General features: G+C 45.6%; 1 protein-coding gene across 1 annotated transcript in view; it reads left to right on the top strand.

Annotated features, from left to right (window-relative positions):
• Positions 1–14,070, top strand: part of uvrag (UV radiation resistance associated gene) — a 123,372-nt gene that overhangs the window by 98,226 nt on the left and 11,076 nt on the right. Inside the window, exon 14 of the mRNA XM_080748904.1 lies at positions 10,553–10,644. Within this exon, the coding sequence (XP_080605030.1) occupies positions 10,553–10,644 (92 nt within the window). The remainder of the gene's footprint in view (positions 1–10,552; positions 10,645–14,070) is intronic.

The following is a 14,070-nucleotide window of genomic DNA, read 5'->3' as shown; positions in this document are numbered from 1 at the left end:
GGATTTCATATCCCACACTACACCACATGATTGTTGAGGGTCTGAGGCTTGATTGCGCCCTAAAATTGTTATTTTTGACCTATTGTTTCCCCCACACAAAGCTGTTGATGGAAAATATAAAGGCCACAAAACACACAACTTGAATAACTAGGAATTATATCATACAGCCCCTCAGATGTTCTTTATTTTACTCAACGTATTAATGCTTCCAACCTATCTAGAAGTTGTTCATAGTCAAGATGACTCCTTTTCTTTACCCCCAATGTAATCATTTAAAACATGTAACCATCATGGTTGGCACATATTTCATTCATACAAGCAAACTCAATTAATGAAACTTAAATTAAGTTTAATTAAGTCCCCCCCTTTTTTTAAACTTTGCTTTATCTCAATCTCAAGCTTGTTTTATGATAAGCATTCCTAATTAATTTTAGGCATGAAAAATATTAGTTTGGGTTTGGTAGCTTGGCCAGAAAGTGACAACTCCAGTACCATGCATAGTAGTACATAAACAACGCGGGGATACATAACGAACGGAGACGGAGAGTACTTTGATCCGGTCTCTCCGTAGCTCCGGACGTAATTGTCTCTGTCTGTAACGTTACGGACAACACTCAACCTAACGGATTAAAACCGATAAAAACGTACGTACACATGAAGTACCCGTGGCGAACTTTTGTCAACCGTGGGGGCAGTAGAGGGAGAAATGTTTTGTCTTTTTTTCTGGTATCCATTTCGTAGTAGGAGGAAGTAAAAAATAAATAAATCACAAAGTAACGCTGAACAGTGAACAAGCCGTTCAGGACGCAGACCTGTTGCCACTTGTACAACTGCAGTGCACACAGCAGCAGCGGAGGCAGAACACAGAAGCAGCAAAGTGCCAGTGTCAGATCATGATACCATTTTAAATGATTATGATTGGTTTTAAAAGTTGTTCTACTTTATCCAAATAATAATATTAATAATAGGCTTAATGACAGCATTTTCCGACGGCGACGGCGTGCAGGGACATCAACTATGGAGTGAAAATAGAGTACGATGCCATTGAAAGAACGCACAGCACGGCTGTAGGCTATTTACTTAATGCATGTAATCGCCGATGCCTATCAACATGTTTGCTCATTGGGAAGATGCATTTGGGTGCCATCTATTGGATACAGTATGTAATTGAACCGTATATAACACAGAGAACGGACGGAACTATGCATGTCTACGCAATTACCGTAAGTTCCTCCTCAACCCCAAACGTACACAAAATCATCCATCCGTAACTATAAATGGCCTCTGGAACAGCTGAACCATTTATTCAAACATCAAAGCAGTAGATGAAAAACAAGGAACAATGTACAGTATTGTATGTGAATAGGAGTTCTAACGCACTGATTCCATCTCTGCATGTTGATTACGTTATTTACTCCCTTAACAGTTGACTTATATTTCTCGTAGGATAGGTCTGCAAATTGAAAAGACTTGGTTCTATGGAGTCACCATTACTCCTCAGAGTCTAGACCACCCGGCGTCTGTAAAATGTGCATGGATGTCTTCCCTGTGTATTTTCAGTTTCTTTTTGTAAGCTGCAACCTTCTCTGTTAAATAGGCGATTTGAAACAGATTTGACTTCTGACACATAAGACCAGGGGTCTTCAACAGGGGGTCCGGGACCCCTAGGGGGTCCTGAGAGTTATTACAGGGGGGGCGCCAAATCTTTGTGTGACAGGATAATTATTTCATATGAACAACTTGAACCTTCGCATCCCTATTCTGAGGAGAACTTTAGCCAAAAATAGCAGATCTATAAGCTCTCAACGCCTCGCACTGCGAGGCGTTGACAGCTTGTAGATCGCCTATTTTTGGCAAATAGGTTTGGTGTAGAAGAGGTAAAAAAAAGAGCAGACCAAGTACAGAGTGAAAGGTCAAATTTACTAAGTATCTACAATTTAAATGGTTAAATGACGAAAGATAAAAACCTATTAACTCATTCGTAGTTTACGGCCGCGGAGCCCGAAGATTTTTCTATGTCTTTCACTGCTGGCTTCTCCTACCTGTTAACGCGGGCGCTCATCCAATTCCCATCGTGCGCGATCGGACACTGCTATGCATCGTGTGTTCGCGTATTCCATCAGCTTCTCAAATCCGTTGAAATTTTGAAAATTGATCAATCCGTTCTCCATCTGTAAGCCGTGGTGTTTATACAGAAAGCTAACGGGCCAAAATAGAGGACGGACCATCTGCTTCCGGTTTGCTATTGTTCCAAACGTAGGAGACTTCGTTTGAAGGAGCGCTCGTTTTATGGTTATATGTCACAGTTATTGTCCACGACATTGCAAGCGGCGCGAAGGCCAGCGGACCTTGGTCCTGCTCTTCGCCCCCGAGCGCCGCAGGCGTGAGTGGCCGCGAAGAGCGGGCCAGGGCCGGCCGCGCGAGTTACGAAGCCGTGGTGAATGCAATCGTTATATTTATGCCCAGGCCGTAAGGCCTGGGCAAGCCCACGATAAACGCATTCACACCCGCCCGCGCAGTCCAAGTGACCACAGCCGAGCGCTCCAGACCTCCGCTCCAGCCAATCACAAGCCGCGCCTCAACGAACTCTCGTATGGTAGGAATACTCGCTTCCGGTTTAGGGTCTCAATGTTAAATGGTCCGCTCAATAATGTGTCCGTGTAGAAACCGATCACGGAGCATTAGTTCCGGCCTATTTTAGTTCCGCTTCGATAAAACATTTTTTTTTAATTAAGTTTATTAAATCTTCGGGTTCCTCGGGCATGGCAGGGAAGGGGGTACAAAGGGGTATTTTTTTGGCAGCATATGAGTTAACACGAATCCAACATAGGCTGATGACAGTGCTGTCAAACAAGTCTACAAATCTATCTATGAAATCGATGAAAATCTGCGACTCAATTTTATACAATATGTAGTAGGGGGTCCCTGCTTTATCTTCCTCTCAGTTAAGGGGTCCTTGGCCTGAAAACGTTGAAGACACCTGCATAAGACCATGTACCTCCCCCCACATCTATGCTATAATTTTGCGAATGTCTGTCTGAGTGAGTGTCTGTCACAGCGTTTCTCCTCAGTGGCTGGAGCAATTGATCTGAAATCGCATCACCATTAGCATATGAACACATCTAACATAACTGTGAAGCCCGTTTGTCACTTTCACAAATCATATGCTGTATATTAGCATTTTATGGTGTATCTACTATCTATTCTGCATCTAGCATGAGGCATATCTATTCTGCATCTAGCATGGGGCAACATGTTTAACCAGCTGTGTGTGTGTGTGTGTGTGTGTGTGTGTGTGTGTGTGTGTGTGTGTGTGTGTGTGTGTGTGTGTGTGTGTGTGTGTGTGTGTGTGTGTGTGTGTGTGTGTGTGTGTGTGTGTGTGTGTGTGTGTGTGTGTGTGTGTGGGCGGGGGGGTACACAGTATCTCTGTAGCCTTTAAACGAAACGGGTATTTCTTACATTGATGCTCCTACATATTATCATGCAAGCACCAGAAAGTTACTTTCCATCCCTCATATAGCCTACTGTGTGCACAGTGCACACCCCATAACCCACACACTGCACATCATTTCGGAGCTCATATCTTTGAACGGGTAAGGACTAGTTTATAATAATATTGATTCATGTCGCTCAAAATAACACACCTGTCATGTCATGTCATGTCATGTCATGTCATGTCATGTCATGTCATGTCATGTCATGTCATGCTCTTGCTCTGCACTGCCACTTTAATAAATGGCTTCGACATTGTGACTTTTATGAAAATTATAGAGTAAAGAAATGTTAGATAGCACGCATAAACGCCTTTACCAGATATATGATTAGACATTTCTAACCGCTGTAGTGAGGCTCAACGTGCAACCACTTCCTTTACAGGGAACCAGTGAAGAGGAAAGCTTGAATATCATTCCACCTGGCATGAAGAATCACATAGGCAGGCAAAGTTGACTATGGCTGTGTTGGCTACTCAAACGAACCTAATCGAGTTACTATCTCTTGAGTGCTGCGGACTATTATAGGAATGCGTTCTTAAGACCTTCATGTGGTACTTGTGTTTTGCAAGCACCAGCCAGGCAGACAGCGCCCGAGGACACTAGACAGTAGACAATGCCCTTAATGTGTGTTGCGCCGGGTGAGAAGCTGTGGCCAAATCTGCGTTTTATGGCATATTTTTCACTTGATATAGAATCTCACGGACTACGAAGAGCGACCCATATATCAGCTATAGAAATGTGAAATGTTGTCCAGAAAGGGATAAATGCCATGTGATGAAAATCCAAGACGCTCTGTCATGATATGGGGATTTTGGCATGAAGTGAACCACACTTTTCCCACGTACTGTATGCTCTGGAGATGCAGGACTACTAGCAATAAGTGCTTGATTTTTCAAAATATAGTAATATAATGACTTTTCTTTATAAACATTTTGTTTGCTTTTACTCAGCGTATCAAGCTTTGGTCCCAGCGATCAATAATGGAGCAGACTTAATGTATTTAACCACACGGTTCCTATTGTCCCTATTCTGGGCATGTCATAATAGGTGAACAATCTGAGAAAATAGCAGATTTACTGTACAAGGCAAGCTTGGTTTGGAGGGAGAAAAGGAGGGTGCCAGGTTCATGGCGGACCCCTGTCAATGAAGTGTATAGGTTAATGTGTAAGTGGTTAATATTTTGTAGTTTTTGAGCTGTCTTCCACCAGACTTTGATGTGTTAACCTATATTATACTGTGGTTACGCACTATTGTTTTGTCTGGGCAAACATTTTTGGTTGGATGATGGATTGCTATATGAATTGGTTTGGCTTTACCACAATCGGGTTTTATTGCGACCATAGGTCTCAGTTACAGTAACTATGAACGGTCACATCTTGTCCGTACATCCGTGAGTGAGTAAGTCAATAACACCTATAGTCAATGTCTATAGTCTATAGTGAAGCCTCCTCCCACTTCTGTTTCCATCTCCGTCTCACACACACGAGTCACACTTGCAAATGAATTACGTCTTTGTCCCCTTTATGCCCATATATGGAGATCCCTGTCCTGAGTGTCCTCTACATCTGATTCCCAGATGGAGACGACTGGATCATCGCCTAGATCTCCATATATGGAGCTGACCTCTACATCTACCTCCCCTTAAGGGCTTTTCGCCCTTAGGCGTCTTACTGGTAATAGCAGTTATTCATCTTCATTGTTTTTTATTGACAGGGACCTACTTTACATGTGTAACGGATGCCATTTTGAAGAGACACATTTGAATTACAGTATTGCTAGTGGCAGGTTTCTTTCTAGAGCTAGAGCAGTGGATTTCAGGGACTCTCTTGGTTCCTTTATGGGACCCTTACAAGTCTGTAACTTTGACAATGTACAAATGGAACCAAATGGTCCGTTTGGTTCCATTTGTACACCGTCAAAGTTAAGGGGAGACCTTCAAACCACAGAGCTAGAGGGCCTACAGCTATCTGTATAGAGGTGCACATGATCTCGGCTGGATTCTCTAGAGCCTGTATCTGCCAGATGGATTGTGGAAGGAGACACAGCTGGATAGACCCCACTGAAACAAGCCCACATAAGACCTAATGAACCCCATGATTGCCCACCCTAGGGACTTGGTAAGAACTACGTACGCTGCATTTTTTCCCCCCCTTGTGGGCAAAGACACTCTGATTGTAAATCACTGGGTAATTGTCAGTGATGCAGGACTGACATACAAGAGGACACTCGCAGAGTTTAATTTGAGGAGGCTTGACCCTTTGACATAATGTAAAGTAACCACTCCTGATGAAAAATATCCAGCTTCCCTGATTTCCGCGGCTGACCATCTCCGGTGAGCGTGGCGGAACCCCTCCTCGCCAAACGATGCTAATAACATCCATCAGCAGAACTCTTGTGACTGTGGTGCTGACAGGCCGCCTGACCAATGGTCTCACGGCTAAGGAGGGGGGTGGGGGGGGGGGGGGGGTTTCAATTCCCGGGCCACCCTCCTATAGCGTGTCACCACCAATCAGCCTCAAGACACCCAGGGGCCCGCCCACATTTGTGGTCTCATCTGACGATGATTGGTAGTGACAAATACAGAGAAACAGTAATACATGGCATAAGCCGAGTTGTGTTTGTTTTGCAGTGCGAAAGAACTCGGCAAAAAACAAACAGGTTTTGCCAAATGATGGGTGGCATGTACTGTAAACGGACTGCTTCCCACTGGCTGCAGTCAGCTGTAGTGTGTTTATATGTGGTCTGACCTCCGGTGGATCGGCGGGGCATGGCTGTACACACTGCATTCCTCTGGCTCTCGCTCTATCTTTATGATAGATGAGGATGCTGCTTTGGACTTGTCAGTTATGACGAGTTGATTGCGCACATCCTGTTGCTCAAACATACACTTATGCCCGGCCCTGTAGCCATATAAACAGATCACTCTGTTCCACAAATAGTCTTAAAACCTACCAAATGCTGGAGTACTTTTTCCTTTTCTATATTTTCTTTTTTTGGAATAGGTAAACAGGGTAGGGAGTGGCTAGACACAAAGGTGCGCAAAGCGACGAAGCTAGGGCCCTGGCTGGATCTATTTCAGCATGTCATCATGTGAAAGAACGCCAGTGGGCATGCCCTCCCCTCTTCTGACTAAGCCCTCTCGCCTTACAGCCACACTCAATGGGCTCAGGGAATTTCTCACCACGATCTGGTTAGCTCCATCACAAAGAGCCCCGTGGCCAGGCTGAAAAGAGGACTCTAGATGGAGTATGCAAGCTCCGAGAGGATGCCATGAACACCCGATACGGGGAAACATAAAATGACATGATGTCTCTGATCAACGGATTGAGTAAATTGTATCATTTGATCACGGGTTGTTTACCTAGAAACCTTGGTTGCTGTTGGCAGAATCATTTTTGGAGTATCCTATACACGTTTTCCCGCTCACATTCAACAACATTTTCAGAAATCATGAGCCGATTTTGGACTATTTGCTATTGTGTGCAAATGAACCCAGTGTGCGTGTTCCCCCATCCTGTTCCCAAACAACTGATTGGGTTTAAAGCCAGAGCCTGGAGACTCCCAGCGAGCTGTTTATTTCCCTCTTGCAGTCAAGGCTTCCTTGTTGCCTGTAATTGGAACGGACATCAAGATTCATGTCCCACACATTTCATCCTCTTTACAGATTTCCAGAGTGTTTTTTGTGGAGTCGTTGCAGCCAGTACATTGATGTTTTCTGTTTGTCTCTCACAAGCAGGGAAGGAGGGAAAGGGTTTAGGGTTTGCTTACTCAACAACCAAGGACCAGGATATGAGCATGCCCAGGTCTGAGGCCATGATCAGTACACACGCCATGAGCAGTACACACACACACACACACACACACACACACACACACACACACACACACACACACACACACACACACACACACACACACAGAGAGAGAGAGTATGCTCTGAGGAACAACTTAATGTTGCTTCCACCAGGGAGGTCAGACCAATGCATGAATATTGATAGAGTCTGGCTGGCCAAGAGCAGGGTCAGCTGTGGGCCTGCAGCCTGCAAGTCCCCCCAACAGTCTGGATGCGTTTAACACACCTCATTATAAAGACGGCATGAACCAGCAGCCGTCTTAATTGCCCAGTCACGCCGGTGACAGTTGTCTGCTGCCAGCCAGACACTTATCTCAAGTGTTGTTGGTGCCCACTGGCAGAGGTTTGGCAGCAGAGGAAGCCTGGAGGGTGCAGATGTGCACGTCTTAATATATTTTCTTTTTAGGACTTGTCAGAGGAGAAAGAACAAAGGGCCATATTCTTTCGCTTCAGCGCTGCTTTTTTGGAGATGTTCGTGCTAGGCCGAGTCGTAGTCCTGCAAGCATGTCTTGGAATTCACACGTGTGCCTCGGTGGAACGAGCTTTACAACAATGGAGTGTTCTCAAAGCAACACAGTGATGTCACCCTGCACTTGATCGTGTCTTCACCCCTATCCAGTTTCTACAGTATATGGTGCATGCTTTGGCGCAGTTTCAACACATATTGTAGCTCTAGGGAAAACGAGAGATAATACACACAAATGGCATGCACCAGTTTGCTCTGTCTGTCCTTCTGTCTCTTGCGTGTACACACTTCTTTTTCACACGCACAAACAGTGCTACGCATTCTTGAGTGTAACATGTTACATGTCAGAGGGCTCCCCTCACACGAGCGATGCGATCATCACACGCACTTGCAGAGCTCAGCGCCACTCGCTAACAAAGGCACAGGGATATAGCCTAGTGTTATAGCATAGTGTTTTGTTAAGCCTCACAACTTTGCTAGAGCATCACACAAAAAGCATACAGTATCCAGCGAGCTCAGTTTGGCTTTTAGCTTTAAGACATAATATTTGCTCTGTGGTTATATCTGGTTCATATTGATACATATCTAGAGCATAACCTGTTGATATTTCCTGGAGATTTCTTTTTTTTTTTCCTCTCTCCCTGTGCACAGAACATTCAAGGCCCCCTACTCCATCTTTGCTATGTTCTTTCTGTTGCTAAACTAGGGGTGTTATTGATCTTGGCCCGCTCTTTAAAACCCTATTCCGTTAAGCGGGCTCTGTGGACAACACTACACCATCATTTGGTCAGACCCAGAGGTTTACTCTGGGCCATGAATGGATCCCTGTGTTGTTGTTCGAGGGGTTTTGGACCATTTCATCACCAGCGGCGATGCGAGGCGATACCCCGTTCCGATTCTCCATCTGGGCTGCATTTGATAAAGCTGCCCTGCAACTGTGATAACTGTCGTAACCGCTTTCTCCGGAGCCCCAGCGGGGACTGGCAGGGACCTTTTTGGAGCCAGAACACAGGAGTCCGTGCTCACACAAACATATCAGAACATATAAAATTCTGATCCACACACATGTTCAGCTCTAGTACATGTCACACGCTGCACGGTAAAAACACTATTCTGGCAGCTGTTCTGCGGGCCTGAAGATTAAATCCATTTTGGTACAATATACCGTGCAGCAGAGAGATCTAAGAGTCACGTATACACAGACACACATACACACAAAAACACATGCACATAGTATGTACACATGTGTCCTGTCTGGACTCCGGGAGGTGGCTGCACGGCCCCTTTGTGTTAACGCTCATGCCACTCCTGGTGCCATTAATCAAGCTTTACAAGGACCTCTATATGCTGTGCTGCAGCCCGTGACAGAATATTACTGTGCATGGCATGAGAAAACGGCCAGGATGGATGTGTTATGCTAAATGCTTAACACTCCCCACGCCCCCCCAAAAAAACCATTCATCTCCCCTTAAACTGTAAACACAAACTAGGAAGTGTGACCTTTAGCCTCTGAGGCTCAAACACTTAATTGTCCATAATTCCTCTGTTTGTCCGCCTTTCATTTATTCCATCTCTTCAGTGTGACTTTAGCGGCGGCGTGTTATCCTGGGTGAGAGGAGCTCTACAGGGAGTGCTGTGTTCCTCTTAATCAGAATCACATTCACTTCATCACTGTATTGAAAAGGGAGGGCAGGGTTTCTGCACGTGTATGTGTAAAGAAAAATGGTCAATGTGGTGTACCAGGGGAAAGAAAACAGATGGTGTGTGCGCGGCTGCGCGCGTGTGCGACAAAAGAGGCTGGGAGATATACACTGGATGTGAGGCGTGATGCTCCTCTGCTGTTCAGTTAAACCAGGTTAAATAAACTCTGTGGGACATGAGGTGGCGTGATGATATACCACTCAACTGAGGCAGAGATAGCTTTGGCACTGGTGCTTGGAGCTTCGAGGTGGCCCCTTTTGGGTTTTTCCTCCGATGGTTTTGGTTCTATGATGGCGGAATAAAGCACTCCAGTGTGATAGAGGGAGAATTGCAGTAGAGGCCAGATTTGGAGGTGGATTGATTGAGGAGAGAGAGGGAGAGAGAGAGAGACCACCGGTAGTGTTAGCTTCTTTTGCCCCATTTCCTCCAGATGTATTTGCAGACAGTGAGCTACTTAATCATGTCGCCTATCTCACGTTGCCAGACGATCAGAGACCTCTTCCCAGTGGTGTAGCCAGGATTTACACGAAATCTAAATTCATTCTAGTTCCTAAAACTGTGTGGAGATTATTACTATATATTTTATTACTATAAATAGAAGAATTGCGTAAAACCAATCCAAAATCATTGTGATAGTTTGCAGAGCAGTAGGTGTAGGTTTGTCTGCAGCCATTCCCCGGCTGACAAATACATTGGATTTAGATGTCACCGGGCACATTGGTAGGCGCCGGCGGCGATCTCTTATAGTCTGGCAACGCGAGACTACCACCACCCGTACCTACAGTAGTCCCGACATCTCTCCACACACTTTACACACATTAACACACATGCCAGTTGTCAGGAGAACATATTCATTGTGTGTCCCAGTGAATAATAGTCTGGTCTGGAATGATTTTACCTTGAATGAATGTCTGCCTTTAATCCATACTCTAAGTTGTGGGTTTTACAATGTAAGTTTAACAGTACAGTGTACTGATCATTTTTGATCATATTATCCTGGAGCACTGATGACAAACTGTTTGTTTCCTTTTCTTCCAGTTGAGATATCAGCATGGACTGTCCACCCCAGACCTGCGGCAGACATTACCCAACCTTAAGAACTTCCTAGAACACGGCCTGCTGGTTCGCTGGTAAGTCTGTTCAGGAGTTGATGACAATTTAGACTGTTAAATGTTTGTCCATTAGTCACTGAAATCTCTGAAATGTGAGAATGACTAATACTGTATGTTTTCAGTACTGGAAAGGTTTTGGAATTGATCAAGGGTCCTGGAAAGTCATGGAAAAATATTTAGCTATGCATAGCTATTGATTTTGTTAAAAAACATTTTCTAAAACACAAAATATATAACATAAGTAGTTTTTCGCCGAACGGGCTGCGTCATTGCAGCCTAATATATACCAGTAAGACTCCCTAATCGGGAGATAAGCGACCGTAGGTCGCTTATCGGCATTTTATGTGAGCTGCAGTGGAGGGGGTCCTCCACTGGGGGCGTCACCACTTTTGCATCCGTTCTGGAGCACGAGGAGTGGGTGGTCCCTGGGAATTCCCCGTGAGCAGCCCCGTTGGGGTGGTCATTTGGTCATTTTTGCACATTTGGTCATTTTTTACACTTGGGGGTCCCCCAGGGAGCTGGGGGTCCCTGGGGCTCGGGGGGTCCTTGGAGGTTGTAGTTTGGCAGGCAAGGAGTGTGTGTGCAAAATGTGGCATGGATCGGGTCAACGGTTGCGGAGATATGAGCAGGGAAAAAGTGTGACGTGTGACCACATTTGGTCATTTTTTACATCTGGGGGTCCCCCAGGGACCTGGGGGTCCCTGGGGCTCCGGGGGTTCTTGGAGGTTGTAGTTTGGCAGTCAAGGAGTGTGTGTGCAAAATTTGGCATGGATGGGGGCAACGGTTGTGGAGATATGAGCAGGGCAAAAGTGTGACGGACGGACTGACGCCTGTGGAGGTTTTGGTAGTAAATGCGACCTACGGTCGCAACAACTAGAAGTTGGGGCGGCTTCGCCACCCTCATTCTAGGCTCGCACCCAGTGCTGAGTTCTACCTGTAACGCAGGGAATACAGCGTCTGCTGTCGGAAATAAAAATATGAACAGCGTCCGCCCTTGTGAACCTTTCAAAGTAGCGTATTTGATAGGCATTATGCACTGGCATCTGCCCTGGCCACACGAATAGTCGCGGATCATACATTATAGTATGCCCTCAAAAAATGTCTAGAACACACCACTGATCGCACCCTTCGGATGCTCGCATCTGTCGCTTGATACAAACATGCACGGCCGTCATAAATGTCTGTACGGATCCATTTGGTTCCATGCATTTGCAGGGACATGCGTGTGAAGATTGTGGCAGTTAAATCATTGCTCAGCTGGGGGGAAGGGGATGCTGTTGTAATTTTCCATCGTATTTGCAAGCGTGAGAGCGCCACGTGATCACAACATCTGTGTATCGGGGTAGGTAACTGAATTCGGTAGGCAAGCAACTGTGGTGTAACAGTCCACCACATAGCAAACCATTTTGCTTGGAATTATACCATAATACCATTCTATGCTTTATTATTGCTACACTGCCTGTCTTTGGGCATTACTCATAGGAGTAAGAGACTCATTATTGTGCTGAATTACTTATATAGGCCTGGAATTGGTTTAAATATTCTGGAAAAGTTTTGGAAATTTATTGGTAAAAATGTGTGGGAATTCTGTATGGAGAACAGTCTAAGATAAGCTTTTCGTATTTTTGCTTATTTTACAAGATATGCTGTATTATGTCATGGGGACACAAATGGCACAGAATACTAGGAATGACCCTAAAGCGGGGTCTCTGGTCTGAACTAAGCTTAATGGTGTTGGATAGTGAGGTATTCAGTTAGTGGGGTCACAGTGCATGGAATGTTTAGACCTCGTAGCCTCCTACAGTCTGATGGCCTGTAAGTAACGTTAACCCTTCCTTGGAGTCGGTCTGTGCCAGACTTCTGCTCCACCGCCCTATAAAAGGGAAGCTGTCTTTGATCTCCACTCCTCTCCCGGGGTCGGCAGAGGGGAAAACGTGTATTACACACGTTAATTGAATAATCTTTTGTTTTGAAAGGAAAGAAGCCATGAAAAGCCATCAAATCGGCCCCTCATACCCCCCCCCCCCCTCAATGGGAAGTGTAAAGGCCCGAAGATAGATGAGATGAAAGCATTGGGCCGGCTAACCCTGAGGGCTTACGCTCATATATGTGTGTGTATGTGCAAGTATGTGCATACGCAATCGCAGGAAAGTTGAAAAGTGGAGATGGAAGTGCAACGATTCCATGGCTGCTTGCCGCAGCCACGCTCCTGGTGGACAACGAGCCCGCAGGGAGCAGAACAAAAGGCCCTCTGTGTTGACTCAGGAGTCGTCGGCGGCGGAGGGTCGTCAAACTGCCCGCTTCCTTCCACCGAGACGACTGCACTGAATTAGATCCACACATACCGTACTACACGGTAAAAGCCTTACCCTCACTGGTCCATTTGGGCTAAATGAACACTCAAGATTTGACTGTGGTGTACGTGCGTCGTGCCGAGCATGTGTAGTATGCATAACATAGTATGTCCGTCTATGCACATGGTCGTGTTTTGGCTAGCTGACTGGTGACGTAGCTGCTCCCCTACGGTACAGTTGAGTGTTCGCCATCACTGTTGTCAGCCTCTTGACAATGCGCCCACATGACTCAATGGAGAGCAACTCAACAGGGCCATTGACAGTGGCTGTTCATGCACTGTGTGGAGAACCTGTTCCCCTCATGAACCGACCGAGGAGGCAACACATCTCTATTTATGTTTTTGAGCGGTGGGGTTACACCGTCTCCTATACGTGGCCGTGTGTGTATGCGTGCGTGCGTGCGTGTCTGTATGTAGCCTGCAGTATCTTTTCTGACCCCACATGTTAAGGGAGGGGCGCTGTTGTTCAGGCCAGGCCAGGCACACTCATACTCTCACACACGCACGCACGCACGCACGCACAAACACGCGCAGCCTCCACCGCTCAGTTCACACAAGTGTGATTTTTCGTAATTTGGTAGTTTTGCCCATCCCAGATTTCCAGGGTATTCTTGTCACTAGGATTTGGGTGCAATAACCGCAATACCGCGGTTGTTTAATGCATACCGCGTGTCGAGTTCATAACCGCGATAATACCAAAATTATCTTTTTTTGAATTTAAATGTATTTAAAATGTATTTCTTTTTTCCATTCAAAACGACTTTTTGTTAGAGATACAGCAATACCTTATACCCTGAAGAATGCAGTTTGCTGCTGAAACGTTGGTTTTCCCTATACTCTGCGTCCTAAAATAAATATTGGCACTTTGGCTACAGTGTGCACGGACGCTTCTTTGTCTATTAAAAGACTATTATTGAGATACCGCGATAAACAGTGACTTCTTACCACAAATTCGGAATAACTAAAAATCCATACCGCCCCAGCCCTACTTGTCACTACCTGTCACTTTTAATTCAATTGGTCCTAGGGCCAGTCACGTCTCCTTCAGTATGCTTGGAGTCAAGGCTTCTACATTTCACCTGAAGTATATA

This window comes from Nannobrachium achirus (assembly GCF_963921795.1).
Source record: "Nannobrachium achirus genome assembly, chromosome: 19".
NCBI lineage: Eukaryota > Metazoa > Chordata > Actinopteri > Myctophiformes > Myctophidae > Nannobrachium > Nannobrachium achirus.
This window is presented reverse-complemented; position numbering and strand designations above follow the sequence as displayed.